Source organism: Physeter macrocephalus, chromosome 20 (assembly GCF_002837175.3).
Source record: "Physeter macrocephalus isolate SW-GA chromosome 20, ASM283717v5, whole genome shotgun sequence".
Classification (NCBI taxonomy): Eukaryota; Metazoa; Chordata; class Mammalia; order Artiodactyla; family Physeteridae; genus Physeter; species Physeter macrocephalus.
The window spans coordinates 59,054,052-59,075,539 of NC_041233.1; the positions used below are offsets into that span (position 1 = coordinate 59,054,052).

General features: G+C 57.4%; 1 protein-coding gene across 15 annotated transcripts in view; it reads right to left on the reverse strand.

Annotated features, from left to right (window-relative positions):
* Positions 1-21,488, reverse strand: part of SH3PXD2A (SH3 and PX domains 2A) — a 246,105-nt gene that overhangs the window by 18,841 nt on the left and 205,776 nt on the right. For 14 of the 15 annotated variants that reach the window (XM_028481821.2, XM_028481820.2, XM_028481823.2 and 11 more), the window contains 3 exons: positions 11,366-11,479; positions 7,204-7,287; positions 2,040-2,157 (listed from right to left, as the gene is read on the reverse strand). In XM_028481821.2, the coding sequence (XP_028337622.1) occupies positions 2,040-2,157; positions 7,204-7,287; positions 11,366-11,479 (316 nt within the window). The remainder of the gene's footprint in view (positions 1-2,039; positions 2,158-7,203; positions 7,288-11,365; positions 11,480-21,488) is intronic. The other variant, XM_028481822.2, reaches the window with a different exon arrangement.

A 21,488-nucleotide genomic window follows, 5' to 3' on the forward strand; every position in this document is an offset into this window, starting at 1 on the left:
CGGGAAGATCCCACATGCCGCGGAGCGGCTGGGCCCGTGAGCCATGGCCGCTGAGCCTGCGCGTCCGGAGCCTGTGATCCGCAACGGGAGAGGCCACAACAGTGAGAGGCCCGCGTACCGCAAAAAAAAAAAAAAAAAGAAAAAAAAATCTTGATGCGCTCCTTCGGTGTTACATGGATAAAATTAGATTCCAGGCAGGGAGATGCAAGTGAATCAGGAGAGGCTGTGTGTGTTTGGGTCCAACTCTGCTCACATCTGCTTTCCAGCTCTGGAGCACGGAATGACTCCAGAGGGAAGCAAACTGGAAAAGGAGGATGGGGAGAGAGGGAGGGCGTGTGTGTGGGCGTGTGTGTGTGTGTGTGTGTGTGTGTGTGTGTGTGTGTGTGTGTGTGTGTGTGTGTGTGTGTGTGTGTGTGTGTGTTTGGGGGGTGGGGTGGGGGGTGGGTGGAGAAGAAAGACAGGAAGTAAGGATCAACACAGAGCCTGGGATGCTGGGAAAAGGCATATTTAAGGGGGTGTCTGGCAGACTTCTTAAGGTGGAACCTTTTCAGCAGGGTTTTCTCGGTTGCAGCTCCCACTGGCTGAATGGCCAGGCCATGAGGACAAGAGCTGACTAGATGAACCAAGTCAGAGTGATTTTATTGGTCATTTTAGAAAACTAAAACACCCAGCAGCCTTGTAGAAAACCTCTGGGTGAGTGGTTTAGGTTAGCAGCCTGCCAGAATGTTCACTGGCCTTCCCACACAGACTCGTGGTGGCTGGATTGTGGGCTTGGCTCTAGTTTCCATTGTTTAGAGAACATCAAAGTCTAGGGGCAGTGGATTTGGGCAAACACGCCCAGGCATACACAGTCCTGTCCCACCTAACGGGACAGAAATGGACACCTCAGCCCGCTGACTGGTGTGCACAGGGCCGGGGGCAGGGGCCACTATGTCCTGGCAGGTCACTCTAAGGTTCAACCCCATGTGGCCAACGACCTTCATCCTACCCGTCAGCACAGACCAATCTGAACACCACGCGGCGTGCTGTGTTCTGAGCAACTGTCTTGTGAGTGCCCCCGCCGCCTCGGCCATCTGTGCCCTCGGTGGGGGACAGCTCAGAACACGCATCCTACCCACAGTGGGTCTGGGGTTCCCAGGTGTGGTGGGCTGGAGAGGCGGTCCCCAGACCCCATAACAGGGACTCTCTCTGTCATCCGGGTTACAGGCAGAGAAGAGAAACTGGGTAAAATCATCACAGCGGAGCTGCTTCTAAAGGACCCAGGAACATTTCCTGGGAATAAGCCCCTCCTTGCAGGGGGTGCTAGCTGGCCTGGGAGCCCCAGGGCAGAGGGGCCTGGGGGGCAGGACCTGGTAGGGGAGAGGTGAGTGAAACCCACAGGGTTTAGTTTGCTTCCAGGAGTGTCAGGAAGCTCCCCACTCCCCTACTCACACCCCTGAATGGGTTTCTCAGCTGGGAAGTGTGATTAGGCCCAAGGAGAGCGAAGGGCAGAGCAAGAGGCCTCTGATCTAGGCCTGGGCTCAGGGGCCTCACTTCCGCCCCAGCTCTCTCAACCACGGGAGCCAGCCCTGTGGAGCGGAACAGCCCGGGCCCGAGCCTGCATCTGTGGGCGGCAGGGGCTGCCTGCTGGGACCTCGGCAAGGCCCGTGGACGCCAGCACTGCAGGCGGCCTGAGCTGCAGAGCACACCAAGCAGCCAAGGCTGGACACAGAAAACCAAATTCAGATGTGCTGGACCCTCTTGGCGGATGCATGGGAAAGGATTGCACCACTGCCTGCAAGCCGAGCCGGGGCCACTGTGCCCCGCTGGCTGTGGCTCAGGCTCTGCTTTATGTGTCCCGGGAGGGTATGTGCAAGATGAGCACTCTCTGTTACGGCCATTCAGCCTCGCGGGGCTGAAGCAGTCAAGCCAGGCCGTGGGTGCAAAGCTGCTGTCAGGATTTACCTGCCAGCTGGTGCCCTCAGCCACTCTGCTGCCCAGGGCCAGCCTGGGGGCCAGGGTGGCAAAGAGGCACCTTGCTCCTCTGCTGGGGCTCTTACCTGATGTACCACCAGCCCTCCAAATTCTTCCGGATCACCTCCACGGTGACGCCCTTCTCAAAGCCAATCTCGTCCTTGCTTTGGCTGGTGTAAGGCTGCACAGTGACATACTTCTCCTCTGTGGGTGGTGGGTGAAGCAAGAAAGAGCAACTATTTGAGGACAGGGTACAGGTCCTTTGTCCTGCCTCCCTCTCCCCCTGGCCTAGCCTCACTTAGTTGGTGGCCAAAGTGTACTGCATCAGCCTCTGGCTCTTCCAGGAAAGGGAAGAGAAAGGATCAGGGCTCACAGCTGTGCCCTGCATGTGCCAAAGCTGGCCAGGGCCCCAGGTGGCCTTGCAAGCCCCAGGCAGCATAGAGCTGGCTCTCCCAGCCTCCCAGTCCCATAACTGCAGCCAGGCTGCCGGGGCCTGGAGTCCTCAGGGTCCCGGAGTCCTCAGGGTCCCAGAAACTCCCTGGGCTGAGGGCAGGGCCACGAGGAACCTGGCCCTCCTGGGGCCTGAGTCAGGGAGTCTGAGAACAAACCCAGGTGTCCCCTCAATGTCTGGAGGCCTCAAGGCAAAAGCCCTCTCCTTCCTGAACATGCCATGCGTCCATCTATGCCCCAGACCTGCTCTCCCAGCCTGTCTCCCACCTCAAACCCTTAAACCCCTCCTCTGCCCAACCTTCTGACAGCTCCAGGGACACCTCAGCCTCCCCTGACCACTCATCTGATCACCTGATCACATACTTTCCCCGAGAGGATGCTATGGGCACGGTTAAGTGCCCTGTTAAGGGTCCAGGGGCCGAATAAGCAGGGGCAACACTGAGTGCGGCACAATCAGGCAGGAGCCCTTGGGGGGCCGAGTTGACCACACAGCTCGGTGGAGCCCCTCTGGGAGCTGCGTGCTCTGGTCTCACAGTAGGACCGCACACCCTGTTCTGGGCTCCCCAGGCACTGGGAGAGAGGCACCGTGGGGAGCCGAGCAGGAGCGTGGGGGGCAAGTGTGGGGAGGCTGGGCAGTTTGTGTCTTCCTGGACCTCTTGGGCCTCTCTCCTGGCAGGGACCCTGTGCCTCCACAGGAGTCCCTGCTCAGGCCTCCCGTCTGCTGGGGACCGGCACACCCACAGCTGGCCGGCCACAGGAACACCCAGCCCCACCCAGCCCCTCAGAGGAGGATGAGCGGCAGAGATTGGCACACACTCTGGGAGGGTCACCCTGAACCTGTGCTGTCCTCTCCGACCTGGATTCTCCCTGGGGGCTGAGACACTGCCTGGCACACAGTAGGCGCTGCAAAGGGACTATGGAGTACATTGAGGAGGACAAAGGTGTGTTGAGCCGGGACACTGAGTGGGAGGCTCTCTGAGCTCAAAATAGCAGGATGCTGGCACAGAACAGCTGGCTCGGAGACGGGCGCTCCCCACCCCCTCAGCTGGACCCTGCCAGGCAGCCTGCCTGAGCCTCTGGCAGTAGTGGCGGAGAGGGCAGCTGCCACCCTAACTCCCTTGCTCAGGAGGGCCATCTGTTCATTCTTCCCTAGATTATCAGGGTCCTGTCTGCGGCCCCGTGCCGGGCGGAGATAGCAGCTCCCTCTGGGATGGAGGCAGCTGCCCTGCCAGGCCGCAAGGACGGAGCCCTGGCAGGCCGCTGGCCGAATCTGAAAGGCTGCCAAAGGGCAAAAGGTAGGTGATGCCCCCACGGGAGCCTCCACAGCTCAGCACGCTCTTCTCAATGCAAGCCTTTCTCAGCGTCAACTCGCTCCTGGAAGCTTTCAGATTCCAACCCAGCCATGCTGGGGAGAGCCGCCAAGACCGCCTGAGAACCTGGCCCTGCCAGATTCTGACTCGGGCCTTTGAGAAGGTCCGTGTTTTATAGTCCAGCCCCCTGGGCTCCCGCCTGTTCCTGGTCTCGCTCCATTTTCCAGTGGGACACCGTAAATCCTGGCCCGGGCGGTGGCCGGAGCGGCAGCGCCAGGCCCCAGGGACCCAGGGTTCTGAGGCTCGGGTGAGCCAAGGCCTGGGCTCCACATTTTGCCTTTGCTCAGTTGGGCTATTTTTAAAAGCCTGTGGTTCGTGCAGGAAGCCATCATTAAAGTTTCCCTAGGCTAAGTTACTTTTGTGGAGAAAAATTACAGCCTTTCTCTTGGGCAGATCAGAGGAGCCCTTCTCTGCCTCACAGCAGAGGACGGGGCCTAGACTGCATCGTGGGGGCCAGGCCCCAGCACCAGCCTCCCCAGTCCCCAGTGTGCGTGCTGAGGACAGAGCCCCGAGGGCCATGTAAGCATCCTGCTTTCCCCTGCCCCTCCTGGTGGGCACAACCAGGGACGTCCGTTTTACTCAGGAAAGCTGAGCTGCTCCTGCACAAAGCCCTCTTCATGGTGGCCCTGGGGCTGATGTGAACACAGACGTCTGGGAGTTTACGCTTCCAGGAAGAGATCTGGCTGGCTTGGAGGCTCGGCCTACCCTGGCACTGTAGGTTCCAGGAGGTGAGAATTCAGAGCCCTGGTCCCAGGCAGGGCAACTCCTCCAATTGGTCTGTTTGGGGGCTCGGTTTTCCGCCACGTTTGGCTTGGATGTCGAAGGTGTGGGTTACTCTGTGTGGCTGCGTGCCCTGTGGGTCTCAGCTCCCTCCTCACAGGTTTCCCTGGGGGAAAGCAGAGGCAGTCCCTCCACTGAACAGGGGTCACAAACCCCACCTTAGGGGGCCAGACAGGAGGATGCCCACACTGATGGAAATGACGTTGGTGGGGGGGAGGGGGCTGAGTCATTTGCGTTGCTTGGGGTCTCTAGAAGAGATGCCCCTTAGGAATCAAGTGGAGGGAAGGGGCCTGGGAGCTCTGGGGGGCACCTCTGGGCTTCTGGGAGGCGCTGACGCCATGGTCACTCCGATATGTCCTCGAAGGACGGTTGCCACCTCACCCCAGGGAGGGCTGGCCAGGCTGCCCACGGGGTGGGTAGGTGGCCGGGCCTGTTCTGGTTTTGGAGGCAGGGGCTGGAGAGCCCTGCAGTTTCCAAACCACAGACGCCTCCCCTTTCCAAACACTTTCCCCTCCGTCAGCAGTCTCCCTGGCTCCCTCCCAGTCCCTACAACTTACCCAACCCCTATGCAAGAGGCCTTTTGATTCCAGAGGCCTGGTTGGCTCTGGGACTGGGGGAGTGGAGGCCCCGGGGAAGCACTGCTTTTCTCTTGTCTAGTTATATACGACCCACTGCCTGTTCCCCCCTCGTCAGCTCGGCTGTTTGCAGCGAAGTTTCTCCCAGCCAACTTCCTGCAAGTTTTTCTTGGCTGCCTGATTTAACTTAGCCCTATTTTAACTTAGGGCTAAGACTGGGAAATGATGTTGTTTAGGTCTCTTATTCAAGAGAGAGAAGTCGTGGGCCTGCATTTGCTTACATATTTGCATATGTGTGGCTGGCCATAGAACTGTGCATTTAGTTGGGTATCTGTGTCTACTTACATCATGTTGTGTTTATAATTGTAAATACTGTTGCCGATATACACGTGGTATAGGAGTTATGTATACGAGACCGCATACGAAGCTATACGTGTACTTGGGGGGTAGCTGCAGAGGTGTACCTATGATGTGGTTGTGTGAATAAAGCATCTGTGACTGTGTAAATAATGCAAACGTGGAATGGTCTACGTGAGGTTGCATAAGTGTGCTCTGTGAGTGGCTGTGTGCATGGGACCGCAGACATGCAGCTCTGTAGGGCCTGGGTGGGACAGTGTACTGTGGCCACGCCCATGGCTCTCGAGGTTGTGTGCCGGCGGTCATGCTTCACCGATTGAAGTGTCCGAGAGTCCATGTGGTTGTGGAGACAGAGGTGTGTTTGGGGTCCAGTGTGTGATGGGTGTTTGGAGCACATTTGGGAGGGGATGGGGACAGGCCGAACCTTCCACCCTGCTCTTTTTTCCAGGCCAGTGTCCCACTCTCCTTTGCTGCCAAGGCTCAGGGCTGCTTCCCCGCCTGGCCCCCCAGCTATGCTGCCCCACCCGTCCTACCTCTAGGGTGCCTATGCTTCACATTCAGCCTGTTCTTTCTGCTTCCACGACTTGGCCCCCTGTCCTGCGCCAGCACCCAGGGTCCAACCCACACTCTACCCTCAGGACAAGCTGGGCCCCTCGCAGCCAGTGCTCTGAGCCTGATGCTGAGCCAGCCATGGGTGGTGGCCACCCCTGAGTCCAGGCTTGCTGCTGCATGGGGCTTGGGGCAGATACCAAAACAGGGTCTCACAGTCGTTCAGGAACAAGCTTTGGGGGTAGGGTGCGAGCCATGGGGCATCCCTGCTAATTCTGGAAAAGCCAATGCTTATTACACACCCTTCCGGCTGTGCCCTCACCATCCGGAACACATACCCTCCACTCTCCTTGAGGCAGGAGAAATGGGCCACCCACTGGCCTTGGGGCTCTGGAGGTGTTTAGAGGTTTGTTCAGAGGCCTGCCCCTAATTTCCCTGCCTCACAAGCTCTTGGATGTTGGAAAGGCCCTGGACTGGCAAACGTCTTAGTTCCTAATCAGCCTGTATGGCAGGCCAGGGGCTTCCCTGGAAGAGTCTTGATCAGGCTCAAGTCCCAACAGCTAGTGCTGGGGCTGCTGGAGCCCCCAGCTGGACCTGACCCCACCATCAGAACTTGCTGAGGCTGTGCCCTGGGGCCAGGCTGTGTCTGGATTTTGCTCCTTCTCTAGTTTCCCTGGAGCTGGCTGAATGAGGAGATTGTGAGCTGTTCCTTCTTCCTACTCTGTCCCTAAGTAATTGCTAGAATAGCTCTGGCCAAGGGAACCCTTTCTCAGAGGAGGGAGGCAATGAAGGGCAGGGGTGAGGGGCACGGCCCAGGCAGAGACCCAAACACGCTCAGTTCTCTCAATCTGAAGCTTCAGGGTAAATGTGGCCTTTCTTAGAGCCCAGCTGCCCCCATAATCCTGTCCTAAGTCCCATGACCCCTGCCCCCGGGATGCTGGCCAAAGACAGAGCTGCCCCCATTGTCACCCCGATTCCCAAGAGGCCCCTGTGCCCCCCTCCCGCCTCCCCCCCGCCAGCTAGAGTAGGTGAGAGGACAGTCTGGCTGGTGAATCTGGGTAAGGAGGCCACAGGGCAGAGAGAAGCAGAGCCCAGGAAGGAGGAGAAGTGTTAGTGAAAGAGAGAGAGGCAGCAGCTGTGGGTGAGGAGAAGCTGGCCCCCATCGTCACCTCGGCTGTGCTGCCTGTTGACCATCCCGCCCAGGGTCCACCGGCGATCCAGGCGCCGCAGATGGGCCTTGCGTCTCTTGGACACTGGTGTGGGAGATGGCGATGGAACACGCGGCCGACGGGAACCGGCGGAGAGAATGGACATGAGGATGAGATGGGATGGGTGGGCCAGGGATGGAGGGAGGGAAGGTTCGCACCCCCAGGTCTTCACCGCCTAGACTGAGCCCCGGTGGCACACGCCTGCTGGAGGGGCGCGGATCTGACCAGTGGCAGCGCTGGCAGGTGGCAAATAACTCAACCAAAGCCAAATTGCATGGGTTATGCCCCCGAGCCTGGGCGGGGCTAGGAATTTAGAATCCCAGCACCTGAGAGGGGAAGAGGAGCCTTGGCTCCAGCCCAGTGCAAGGACGACCCTTGGTTGCGGCCCTAAGGGGAGGACATGGCTCCCACCATTGCTGGGCAGTGATGGTTCCCAGAAGGGTGTGCCCCACTCTCCACCAGGGCTCACATCCATCTGTTCCCCTGCCCCCACTCACCCAGCAAGTCCTGCTTGTGAACCTGCCACCATGAGCCAGGCACTGCGGGTGGAAGAATAAATGTGCCCAGCAGAGACTTGGGGTCTCTTCCTTGGGGGGCTTATAACTCTCACCATCCTGGGTTGGTTTATGTCTTTGCTTTTTGAGTCACCCGCAATGGATCAAGTCTGTTGAGGGCTAAGGCTCTGCACCTCTGCGTCCCCAGGGCCTGGCACGGGGCCTGGCACGGGGCTGATCCCTCAGAAATGTTGCCGAGTGAAGCACACACAGTAGGATGCCACAGGCCTTGGTCTGTTCCTTCCCCACATGCTACCCACTGGATTTCTGACAACAGAGGACCTGCCTCCCAGCTTTTCACTGCTCCACACTCCTTTCATCTGCACAGGTCCTCTGGCTGCTATGGACCAGCTCCACATGCCCCCCCACCTTCCTATGGGACGCCCAGGTGGATCAGGGGCCCCCAACTCCTGGCACTGCAGAAGGAGGGTGCCAGGCTGCCCAGGTCTGGGGGAGGGAGGCCAGCACTTAAGAGTCAAACTGTCCAGACACACCTGAGCCACACCCCACCAGGGCCTCCTGGGAAGTACTTACTTTTCCAGAGGGAGAAGAGTAGCCTGTTTGACCTGCTTCTTGTAAGCAGGAGGCCTGGACAAAAGGTTAGGGGTATGGATTCAGTCCAGGCTGCACTGCCAGGTTACTGTGTCACCCTGGCAGGCTGCCATCCCTCCCTAAACCTCTGTTTCCTCATCTGTCTTTGGGGTTGACACCACCTGCCCTGGCCTGAAATAAGACAGGGACTGAATGGGCTCTGTGGAATGGAGATGAGGTCCTGTGTGAGGTCAGACCGGGAGGAACCTGGACAGCTGACCTCCTGGGGGTGTGTCCACCTGGTTTCTCTGTGGGAAGAGGAGCTTCACTTCAGCTGATGCCCAGCCTGGGGCCACCTTAGCAGTAAGTGACATTTACCCTGTTTAAACCAGGTACCAAGACCATCTCACCGGAGCCTCACAAAAGCCCCACGTAGCTGGCACTCTCCCCATTCTAGAAATGGGAGGCCAGAGGCACAGGGATGGTCAGGAACCCTCTGAGTCACACACCTGAGCGTCAAGGCGGCATGCAAATCCACACAGTCTGGCTCTGGAGCCTGGACTCTAGACCCTGAGCCCTTTAGGGACCAACAGCGGAGAAGGCCTGGACCCTCCTCATCAGCAGTGGACAACAGGGTCTCAGCCTCCACCTCGGCCCTCCTGCCCCCTACTGAAACATTTCTGCATTCCCCACAGCACACCCGGCTTCAGGAGAAACATGAACATATGCCAGAATATCTCATAATAGAAATAAACCGAAACAGCCAATGGTCTCTTTTCTTTCTGAAGCAATGGAACAGGAGCTGTTAGGGAAGCTCTGATGGGATGAAGGCTTCCAATTTCTGCCTATAGAGCCCAGGGGACCTACAATGGGATGGCAACAGGGCTGGGGTAGAGATGGCCAGAGAGGGGACTAGGGTGGGCTGATCTCTTGGCCACGTGGCTGCCAGTGCAGAGACTGGCGGACACACCACAGCTGTTGGGCCTTGGGCTGGGGTACTGAGTCCTGAGCCCTTCCGTACAGCTGCGGGGAGATGCCCACCATGTGATGATGGAGCTCACAGCTGCCCAAATGTTGCCAGGGGTGCTGGCACACAGGTCCTATCAAAGTGTGCAAAGGAACCTATTATCAGGAGGTTCGCCCTGAGCGTACACACGCACGCGCACAAACACATCCACCCCACCCCTGCCCCCACTTGAAGGCGGAACCTCCACTTGCTGCCTGGTTCTTACTCCATCGAGGTCAAAATTCTCTATAACCTGTTACTGCTTGTTCTGTGCAAAGCACCCAATCTCTCTTCAAACCAGCCTGGTGGCGTCAGTGCCCAAGCACCTCTCAGGCTCTTTCCTACCCACTTGGTGTCCTGGTCCTCCAGCATCTACCTGACGTCTCCACTCTGACTCTCTTGGCGTCACCTCTTCAGGTGGGGCTCCAATTCCACACACACAGACACACATACACCCTCCTAGAATTGCTCACAAGAAAATGCTTCACGGAGAGGCATGCAGCATGGTGGGAAGACCACTGGCGGAGGAGGCCGACCAGGGCTCAAGCCTTATGAGGACAAATACATTTCTAAATATCTGCAGCCTCAGTTCCTGCATCTGGAAAATGGAGATGGTGACAGAGCCTTCCCAGGGCGGTGAGGACATTTCAAGTACCAGGGCAGACACCTAGGAGTGAGTGAGACCTCAGTACACTCTAGGGATTGTTATTTCTGAAAAGCCCTGGATACCCCCCGGAATGTGGAACTGGATAGGAGGTGAGGCCTGGTGACTGCAGACAAAACAGACCGGACCCAGCTCAGGGGCTATGACCCTGCACCGCTGCAGAGGTGCGAGGGAACCAGAGATGAGATGGCGGACAGCCTCAGCCCCTGGGCTCGGGGAGCAGCCAGGAAAGACCGAGTACCTGGCCTGAACATGCCAGCCCTTCTCAATGGGGCCTGGTCTCTGGAAACCTGTCACAAGGCAGACATGTACTGCAGGGGCTGCAGTACTGGTCAAGGGACTGAAATACAGCATTTACATGGGAGGAAGGGTGGGGCTGCAACTGCCTGCCGAGTAACGGACATCTTGGGGGAAGGATGAATACGGAGCTGGGGCTTGGCAGGCCGCTTATTTTGGCCTGGGCAGTGTGGAATGGGGGGTGTGGCAGGGGCAGGCCTGGAGGTGGCCTGAGCCCCGGGTGGCAGGCATGCATCCCCCTGGCTCTCAGATGTGCCCATCTGGATGGTCCCCACTGACCGTTAGGGCAAGCGTTCCCGCTGCCAGAATAAGGGAGGGTTGGAAGTCACTAGGAGCAGGCAGCCGGGAACAGGGTGGCTCAGACTCGCTGGGCTCTGGCAGCCTGCTCTGGGGAATACCCAAGTCCACGGATAGGCTGACCAGGCCAGTGCTGGCTGGGGCTGGGAGGAGGGGCAGGCTCCTTGAAATGCATTGGAGAAAACCCCAGAAAAATCTCACCAGGTCAGAGCTAATGAGAGAGGCTGAGGTGCAGGGGCTGGAGCCATCCCTGGGTTCCTGCAACACTGAGAAATGATTCACAGACCTGCCCTCCATGTCTGCACCCCTGACCGGGATAAGAGGCACCTGGAAGAGAGGTCTCTGAACAGACTGTGCACGGCAGGAAGTTGTGTGCACACAGTCCCTTTGGGGTTGTCCCTGTCGCAGAGAGCACAATGTGGGGTGAGGGGGGCAAAGGTGGATCTCTGTGGGGACCCCCAGAGGAACCCAGGCCTGCTGGCGGGGAGAGGGACCAGCCCTAAGACCGTTCTCCCCAATCTCTGCCCCAAAGTTGCCAAAGCCTGAGATCCACACCCCATGGGAATCTCTCCTCTAATTTTAGCCCCATGTAGGACCAGTAAGGACAGACCTGGCATAGGAGGTGAGCTTGTGGGTTGGCCTCAGTGACACAGGATCCTGGGAGAAGCAGGGGGGAAACATGATCCATATCGTTTTAGAGTTTCTGATGGTTTAAGGGAGAAGGGTGGGAAAGCTGCGTCATCTCCCCGACCCCTTGAACCCGCAGGAGCTTACCTTCCCCAGTCTTGGAGGTGTTGATATCTGAGTCGTCCCGAGTCCCATTCTGGGCCTCCAGGTAGGTGGCAGGGACCCAGCCCTGTTCCTCAGAGGTGCTCACGAACCACCAGCCTGCAGTGGGGACAAGAGAGCAGCCATGAGAGCCCAGCAGATGGGAGAGGTGGATGGGGCCAGGATGAGGAGGGAAGGAGCAGCATGGAGGGGAGGGTACAGAGCCACGCGGCCTGGGTGCCTGGCAAACGTCTTGCCCACGTCCAGCCTCCTGGAGCCCAGGTGCCTCGCTGAGAAAGAAGAAACCAACACGCTCCCTGAGAAGAGGGCCTGATGGATCACAATCCACTCACACAGACATTTGATAACAAAAAAAATTGAAAGTGAAATTGACACAGTGATATGCCCAACACGTGAAAGTTACCTTGCAGGAAAGGTCAAGGGAGCTCCCACCAAACAGAGATGGTGTAGGGTCTTTCAAGCCCACTAGGACCACCAGTGTGACCTGGAGTTGGACCACTTTCTCTGCTTTTAAAGGCACCTGGGGGTAAAGGCCTCACAGATACGTTCTAAGGGTCACTGCTCCTGCTTCCCACCTCGGGTCAGTGGTGTTTTCACATCAGTGCTTCTCACAGCTGCCCTTCAGTATGTTGACAACTCAATCACAGTAAGTGGGCACTGCACCCTTGAGTGAGCCTTGAGGGTTGTGGCCAAGTGATAACGGCTCATTCATTTTCTTTCCCCTTTGTTGGCTCGTTCATTCATCATTCAAACGCTGAGCAAAGTACTCCAAACTTGGGAACCTTGGGACTCCACTACTTGCCTCCAAAACCATTTGGCACCAGTTCTCTTTTCTGTCCGCGACAGAGCTCAGCATTTCCAAACCTGGACTGTAGCCTGTCAGGAGACCCCAGGGTTCCTCCCCGGCCAGCACTGAGGCCCCATCACCACGTGGCCACAGCAGTGAGTAGCTTCCTGAGGAGGGGCACAAGGGGACCTCCAGGCGCTCCCAGCTGGGCTTAGCCCTGGCAGGTGGTAGAGGCTGCCTGGGGGCTCCTGTGACGGCAATGGAGAGGGACGGAGGACAAAAGTCCCACCACTGGGTTTCCCTGGTGGCGCAGCGGTTGAGAGTCCGCCTGCCGATGCAGGGGACACGGGTTCGTGCCCCGGTCCGGGAGGATCCCACATGCCGCGGAGCGGCTGGGCCCGTGAGCCATGGCCGCTGAGCCTGTGCGTCCGGAGCCTGTGCTCCGCAACGGGAGAGGCCACAGCAGTGAGAGGCCCGCGTACCGCAAAAAAAAAAAAAAAAAAGTCCCACCACTGCACAGGACCTCAGCACCAAGGGTCAGCACCTAGGTCTTCAACTTCCGATGCCCCATGTCACAGGTCTGGGAGAGCAAACAGCCTGTGGTCTAGTCTTGAATGCCCACTGCACCCCACCCTTTCCAGGAGGTTCCACAACTCTGCGAGCAGCTCTGCAAAACCTATGAAACACCATGACAGCTGTATGATACCATAATGTTGGATACATGTCCTTATACGTTTGTCCACACCCACAGAACGTCTAGCACCAAGAGTGAACCCTAATGTCAACTAGGGACTCTGGGTGACTAGGATGTGTCAATGCAGGTTCATCAGTTGTAACAAATGCACCACTCTGGTGCGGGAGGTTGAGGATGGGGCAGGCTGTGCGTGCGTGGGGGCAGGTGTATATGAGACACCTCGGTACCTTCCACTCAATCTTCCTGGGAACTTAAACTGCTCCAAAAAAACCAAAGTCTTTAAAAAAAAAAAAAAAAAAGTTAAAGAGAAAGTCTCAGACAACGGTCTGGACTTCTGCAGTCCAGCCCTTAGCTGGGTCACTGCCCCTCCGGAACCTGGGAGAGATGCCTTCTTTCCCTCCCTCTGCCAGATTCAGGTCAATTCCCTTGTCCTTCCCCCAAGTGGGGTGGGTGTGGGCCACCTTCACAACACCCACGGCCACATGCACCCTCTGGGCCTACCTGCCTGGGGCAGCACCGCCATCCTCCCTGACGCCCAGGCCACAGCGGCACAGCTGCTCAGGAGGCTGTGGCTGAGAGACTCCAAAGAAGCCAGAGGGGTCTCTGCCTGAGATGTCTTTTCCCCTTCTCGCAGGCTCTGGGGGAACACTCTCAGGAACCCCAACAGTCTCTGCCAAGAGGCCCCGGGCCCAGTGTTCTTCCACAGAACCCGACTGGAGGTCACGGGACAGAGCTCCCGACCTCATAGCGGCTCCTGCCCTGCGGCCCTGCCTCCTAGGCCACAGGAGTTGTTCTGACTGGTCTGCCACTTCCCCGGACACTGTAATGGTTCAGGGGCTTTTCCAGGAATTGACATGGGTGCTCTGGCAACCTAAACCCTAAATCCCACGTTAACCAGGAATCGCAGGGGTGTGTGGGAAGGGACGTCCTGAGAGTTAAGTCAATAAAACAAAGTCAGGAGATGGAGAAAGTCAGTCCTGATGACCATCACTTGACCCTGGGGCGCAGGTGTGCTAAAGCTAGACTGCCCTGTTGGACTTGCTAATTACAGTGAGCCAGTGACCTTCCTGGGCTGTTCAACTGAGCCAGAGCGGGTTTCACTCATTCACTAATGCCACCCCTACCCAGCAATCAGCAAGTTCATAATCTAAGGTCCACCATCATGAGTCAAGTCTGGAGAACAAAACCCAAGCCCACTGGGCACCTGCCACCACAGATTTTGGCATGTAAGGATGAAGCCCTCTGAGCCACTCTGGGTAAGTGGTCCCTGCCCGACCTCCCGCTCACAGGATAAGCTCCAAGAGCCCCAAAGAGCAGGCACCACAATTCCCAACTTGGAGTCACTTTTGGGAGGGTCTGGAAGGCTGAGGCTCTCACATGCCTGCCCAGGTCCAGGTCCCAAAGCCAAAAGCTCAAAGGTTTTGGTTACCACACCCTCCAGACCCTCACCAAACTGTGTCCGGGGAGATGAAAGACCAGTTCCAGCCTCTAAAGACAAGCCAAGTCCCAGTAGGCCAAGGAAGTGCCCTGAAGGCCTAGTCTCAAAGGGAAGCTCTTCTTCCCAGGAGAGGGTTTCCCCAGGATGGGCCTGGGCTGGGGCCAGGGACCTTATTGTCATCACACAGAACAGGGATGTGCCTGGAGAAACAGCGGAGCTTGGATACATGTGTCTCGTGGAGGATTTGCCAAGATCTCTCCCATGCCCAGCCCCTCTCAGCCTCTCTTTCTACACCAAGGGTGTGTCCACCGCCAACTCCACCCTCTGAAACAACCTACTTGCTGTCTCAGTGGGAGCACAGTCTTTCCTTTCCTTGTGTGACCCCATGGCTTCCCAGGAAAGAAGGCAACTTGGTGATCTCCTGGATGGCTGGGCTGACTGTCTCCTAAGCCCTCTCTCTACTTCTGGAATCTGGGCTCCAAAGTCATCCTCAGCAGAGGTGAAGGAAGCAAGCCCCTCCATGGGTACCAGGAGGGCTTGCAGGGGATTTCTCCATCAGTCTCATCCAAGCTTGTCTGTGTTCTCACATGTGTGAAGCAAGCCCACCAGCCTGCTGACCTCTTGCTGTCCCCTCTCCTGACCTCTTCCCATGGCCATCTCCAGACCAGGGCCCTGCATGGACTTTTCTCCTTGGCTCCAAGGGCCTCATGATCCCAGGATTTAGGGCTCTTTTCTGCTGGTGGCATCATTTCCCCTCCCTCCTAACTTCACCCTTTGGGAACCTTCCATATACTTTCTGCTCCCTCCCTCCCCCCAGGAGCCAGAGATCGGTGATGGAAGGATGGATCTGGACTTGTCTGTGCAGAGAATCTCCCAGGGGCAGGGCAGGGCTGGCCCTCCTCCTACCTCTGCTGCATAGGCCTGGCACTCAGGGTGAGCTGGGCAGGGACTGGCTGAGGGGCCGAGAGTGTGGCCGAGGTGCCCAATGGGCAGGGAGGCACGATGGTCTGTGCCTCACACCACCTGGGTGCCCCTTGGAGGTGCCAGGGCTGTCTCTGAGTCCTTCCCACCTCAAAATCTCTGTTGCACCACAAGTTTCTGTGGAGCGTGGGCCACATTACTGGCTGACTGTGATCATCGCACCCCAGGGCAGCAACTTAGGATCCTATTCTCCTGCTGCACTCCCAAGACTTGGGGCTGAGACTCTCACCATCCTCACGGCTTTGTGGACCTGCCGACCTTACCCGAGAACACTGGTCTGGACTTCCACTCCAGCCCTGACACACGCAGAGCTGGGCTGTGTGGCTTCAAGTCTCAGGTCCCTCCTGCACCAGGCCCTGCAGAGAAGAGCTTGCCACTGGCTGGGCTGTAGGCACCTCCGCGAAGCAAAGTGGACAGGCTCAGTCACCGCCCAGGCAGGCGTGGCTGAACAGGGGCAGAGGTGCCTACCTAGCTACACGCAGACCTCCTGGGAGTCCTGGCATAAGTCACACAGTTGGGCCTCTGGGGGAGGCTCCCGGGGCCTGCACCCACCCACAGCTGCTGACAGGCCTCTCCCAGATGCCAGCAGCTCAGACGTCAAATGCTGCAACTGGGGCTCCTGACCAAGGTCACTGCTGCTCCGCCAAGGAGCAATTACAGCCTGAACCACCGTGGGGGCAGCCCAGCTGGCCAAGAGAACTCAGGCGTCAGCCAGCCCTCAGGGCTCCCAGGCTCCCCTCCAGCACACACCGTGTCCTCGTTCCTGCAGAGGCACATAGTGGGAGGTAAGTTATGTCCACACACACATGCGTGGATGGCTGCCTGTGCACCTGGAACAGAGGTGTGTCTGTACATGCATCACATGATGATGATTACGGTCAGACTCTGAGAAGAGCACTCTGTCAGGAGCTAACGTTACACACATTACTTGATTTCATCTTCAAGAACCTTATGTTTTACTATCGTCACCATCCCCACTTGACAGATGTGGAAACTGAGGCAGAATAGATCACAATTAGGAAGACGCAGAGCTGGACTCAAAACCAAGCAGTCCAGCTTCACGACCCATATTCTTAACCACCACAGAAGTGGAGTAGGTGCACATCTGTGGTACGCAAGAGCGCAGAGGTGACTCCCTGAGAACGAGTGTCCCTGAATACTGGTGCTTTATATATGTGCCACCTGTGAGTGGGTATGTCCACATTGCTGAGTGTTTGCTTTCTGTGCGTACACCATGAGTCCAGTCGCAGGTTTGAGAGTCTATGTCTACAGGTGAGGATCCTCTGGGGGTAGAGGGTAATAATTAGGAATCTAGGGTCAGAAAGACTCAAATTCAGGTCCTGGCATGCAACTTCCTAGCTGTGTGATTTGGGGAAAATTACTAAACCTTTCTGAGCCTCAGTCTCCCCTCTCTGATATGGGAGTAATAAATTGAGCCCACCGCCCAAGGTTGTTGAAATGAACAGATGAGACATAAGTAGCTTAGCTTGGGGCCTAGCACAGAGTAGGAGCTGAAAACCCTGAGCTCTGATCAGGGTGGTGGTGGGTATTTGGTACTCTAGACTAACAGAGTCAGCACCCATGGGTGGCCAGGTGGTGTGTGTGCCCAAGGAGTGTGTCAGGAGGTACTCAATACAGCTTGGTGAACTGACGTGTGTGTTTACTGCTATCTATGGAATTGGGGGGCTGTCTTCAGGGGTTTCAGAAGAATGGAAGGTGCTATCTTTTGCAATATGGCTTGCTCTTTTCTCAGCTGACGCAATGCATGATAGCAAGCATGGTGAGAAATGGGGTCAGGGGGAGATGTCCCTGGGGTTTTCCTCCTTGCCCTACAATGTCTCAGGGCCCCCTCGGCCTGGCTCCTGTCCTTCAGCTCACACAGCTCCCCAGCACAGAGGTCCTGCAGCCTCCTTTCTCCTTTAGGAAGCCCTCCCTGACTGACCCCCAAGTCCCAATAGCATCCAGAGCATCACCCCCACAATTCACAGCAGCTTGTGCACTCTGAGAATAAGTCTTGCTGGGACTCTAAGTATCTCGTCTATTTTGTCTCTAGGGCAGAGCTGAGCTTGCAGCAAGCAGAACAGCAGATGAGGAAACTGAGGCACAGAGCCTAAGTGCTGGAGCCAAAGATCTGACTCTGAATCCCATCTTTGCCACTTCCATGCTCTGTGGCCTCAAGAAAGTGACTTAACCTTTCTGAGCCTTAGTTTCTTCATCTGTAAAATGGTAAGACTACCACGCAGGCTAGCGTGAGGATGAGATAAAGAACATCACGTGGGGTCTGGCGCACCAGCAGGAGCCCATTAAATGGAAGCCATGAGCTTTACTGAACGAAGGACTAAAGCCATAGGACGTGGGAGGTAAGGTGGCCAGCACTCGTGGATGCCCAGGGACCGGCCTGAGCCACAATGTCTCACAGTGTCTCATGTCCTCGGAAGATGGATCCAAACTCCAAGCTGGTCTCTGCTAGCCTTCCTCTTCTATCCTCCTAGCCTCCGTTCTTGGGAAAGGAAATTCAGCAAGGTTTTACTAAAGGACTGAGCTTTGGACTGATGAAGTGGCCACACCTGTGCCCAGTTGGGGGCAGTTGTTCCCCGACAGGCTGCCAGACTTGGCCTTTTCCCAAGAAGTCAACCCTGGTTCCCAGGCAAGAGGGGAGCAGGTTCTTTTTTGTTGTGGGGGCAGAGGACTTAGTGGAACAGGAGTTGGTGGGGAGCCCCCAAGGGGCCTGGGCTAGCTGGGAGGCCCCTTACACGCCCCGGCACCCCAGCCCGGCAGCCATGCTCTACCAGCACCAGCCAGGCCACTGCTCAGGTAGGTCTTCCCAGCTGGAGTACCTTATGCTGAGATGCCCCCCAGATGGGGCAAGAGAGGGCTACCATGTCCATTCTTTTGAATGGGAAACTGCAAGCTGATGTCCAGGAGCACTCAGATGCTGGACGTACAGCAGAAGGCTTCCTTCTGGCGGCCCCAGGCTAAGCCCCCCGGGCTGGGGACGCCGTCTGGGAGCTGAACTGGCCAAGCGACCGAGAGCCGCCTCACGCTGGCCTCTCCTTCTGTGAGGACCGCGTGTCCACAGTGCCAGAGAAGAACAGAATTCAGCGAGGCTGGCCTATAGGAGGCAAAGGCCCAGAAAGAAAAGCAAGGTCACCTGTCATAGCACCTGACCGGCTCAGTGGGACTCACTAAAACCCACTTCACAATGGCTCAGGGGCCGAGGGTGGGAGAAGGCAGCCCCGGGTGGCCTGGCCAGCACCTCCAGCTCAGGGCAGCGCTGGAGGACTCCCCACGCCAGGTGGGGCAGGGAGCCCCTCAGCCACAGCAGGCAAAAGCTCGGGCCCAGAAGGCGGGCTCTCCCTCTGTCCAGGCTGAGCGTAGTCCTTAGCTGTTTGGCCAGTTTCAAAGCCCTTTCAAACTGACTCTAACCGGGGTGGAAAGGGTGGAGCTAGAAACAGAGTGAGGCACAGATACACACACGCTCGCGGAGGGAGTCAGAGATGGAGACAGACAGAGGGAGGGGATGGGAGGACTTGGGAGAGGGACTGGGGGCCTTAGACTCTCTAGAAGGGGGCTGAGCCTGGCCAAGGGTGGCAGGAAGTGATGGGCACTCCCAGGCCGCTGCTGTCCCCGGGGTGACCAGGCCACAATGGCCTCCTTAATGAGAGTGGATAATGAGCTCATTAGGGCCAGAGGAGGCCAGCTGCATGCAATCAGGATGCTAATAAAGTCTTCTGAGGTCACGGCTCAGACTAGAACAAGACAGCCTGTGGGGGAGGGGGACCCTGCTCCTCCCTCTCCCTCTGAAACTCCCCCTGTCCTTCGAGGTGCTGTCCTCCGTGAGGTCTCCCCAGCCTGCTCACCCCAGGATTCAGCCCGCAGGCACCTCTTAGCCCCTCTTCCAAGACAGACCTCAATTTGGATCCTGGCTTCACCATGTACTCACTGGTGACTGGGAACAGGGCTGACCTCCTTATCGCAATAGTATGAGCCGGGGGCTTCCCTGGTGGTGCAGTGGTTGAGAATCTGCCTGCCAATGCAGGGGACACGGGTTCAATCCCTGGTCCGGGAAGATCCCACATGCCGCAGAGCAACTAAGCCCGTGTGCCACAACTACTGAGCCTGCGCGTCTGGAGCCTGTGCTCCGCAACAAGAGAGGCCGCGACAGTGAGAGGCACGCGCGCTGCGATGAAGAGTGGCTCCTGCTCGCTGCAACTAGAGAAAGCCCTCGCACAGAAACGAAGACCCAACGCAGCCCCCCGCAAAATTAATTAATTAATTAATTAATTAATTAAAAAATAGTATGAGCTGCCCATAGGGTTGCCTGGCATCCTGTGGTGCACTTGGGCTGGTGTATTGAAGACGCATGGTGTCCTCAACAACCAACCTTTACTGAGCACCTGGCATGTGCCAAGCCCTGTTCTAGGCATCGGGACGCTGCAGAGAACAACCCACAGTCAGGACGCAGGCTCTCCTCCTCTATCTCCCCCTGCACGGCACCCAAGATGGGCGCAGACACAACCTGTGCACTGGCGCTGGGGCCAGCGAGAAGGCTGGGCTGCCTCCCACTAGCCCTGGGCGCCCACCCAGAGGCTATCGGGCAGGATGAGACAGACTGGGCGGAGTTTGGAACACAGCAGCCTTGAGGTAACCTCCGAGCCTGCCTTTTCTTCCCCGCCTGGTCCTTCACATGGTCTAACCCAGAGTATCTGTGTGTGCAGCGCTACTGTATGCCCAGGCCTATGCGAGGGCTTCCGTGTGAAGGCGGGCAAGGGGTGATGGAGCCAGGAGCAGAGGCACAGTCCCAGGCCTCGAATACCTGCCCCCATTCTCCGTGTACGCTTGGCTCAGGCTTTGGCCCCTCCGTGAGAGTGAAATGTCCAGGCATTCTTGTGTCCTTTCCTTGGAGTGGTTTGGAGAAGGGGATGAAGAATTTGGGGGCACCGAATGGCGGACGGAGGGGAGATGCCGAGGACGAAGGGGGCTGAAGGGGGCCTGGCCAGGCACATGTCACCAGCCCTGCCCACCTGGCCACACTACACCCGGCACAAGGCTGAGCCTTAAGGGACCGCTTCTGCCCTGATCCCCTTCCCATAACCTTGGGGCAGATCTGAGGCTTCTACCTGACAGCGGCCAGAGATGTGGGAAATGCAGGCTGTCCACGGCATGCTGTGCCTTTAAGAACAATGAAAGGAGGCCACCCTGGGCCAGGCCTCCCCTGGTCAGAAGGCTCTGTCACTGCGGCCTCTTGCCAAGACACACTCCAGCTCACAGCACGTGGCCTCTACAGTCCAAAGCAAACAGGAGCGGGTGACAGTCCCTCCTAGTCACCCGCCTCCTCGGAGAGGCTCCCCCAGTCCCTCCCAAAGTACCTCCACAGCCCCTGCCTTCCTGCCTGACCCATTCCTCTGGTCCCACCTCTGGCCCCTACCCTCCTCTCTGTTGCCCACAGCCTCCCCTTTCCCCAGATGGGGCTCTCAGGCCACCAGGGCCCCAGAACCTTCCCTGGGCGCCTGAGGCCTGAATTCCAAGACCATTAGCACAGGCTGTTACGTCACAGTTTGGAAGGCTCTGTAGATCCGTGGCAAGAAGACAGCAAGAACTGGGCCGCTGCCACTCCTCCCCCAACCCTGCTCCAGCCTGCCCACCACACTGGACGAGCCCAGAAGTCCAGCGCTGGGTCTGGGCAGGCCAAGGTCATGAGCGAGGCACCCAGCAGAAGGCAGAGAGGGGGCACATGCTAAAACGATGGGTAGAGGAGAATCATGTCTTTAAGCAAGGGCTCTAGAGTGAGGTTGCCTGGGTTTAAATCCCAGCTCTGCAGCTTACTAGAGCTGCATGATTTTAAGCAATCGCCTCAATTTCCTCAACTGTAAAATGGACCTATAGTATGCCTACATCTCACTGTATTGGTAGATGAGTAAATCTATGAAAAGGGTTTGGAATAGTGCCTGGTTCCTAGCAAGGTGCACCAAAGAGCTATCACTAAAGTTTAAGTGCAAACCACAGCAAATTTTAAAGAAGGAACCAAGACCTCAATGCCTCTCAATGACTGGTGTCAGGGCTGGGCAGGAAGGCAGGTGGTCTTAGGTGTCTGGAGTTTCTTGGAGAGAAAGCCTCTTGGTGTCACTGTTACTTGGCCTTGACCTTAGAAGGTCTCTACTGAAGATCTGGTTCTGTGCTTGGCACAGGTTGGGGGCGGGGACAGGGC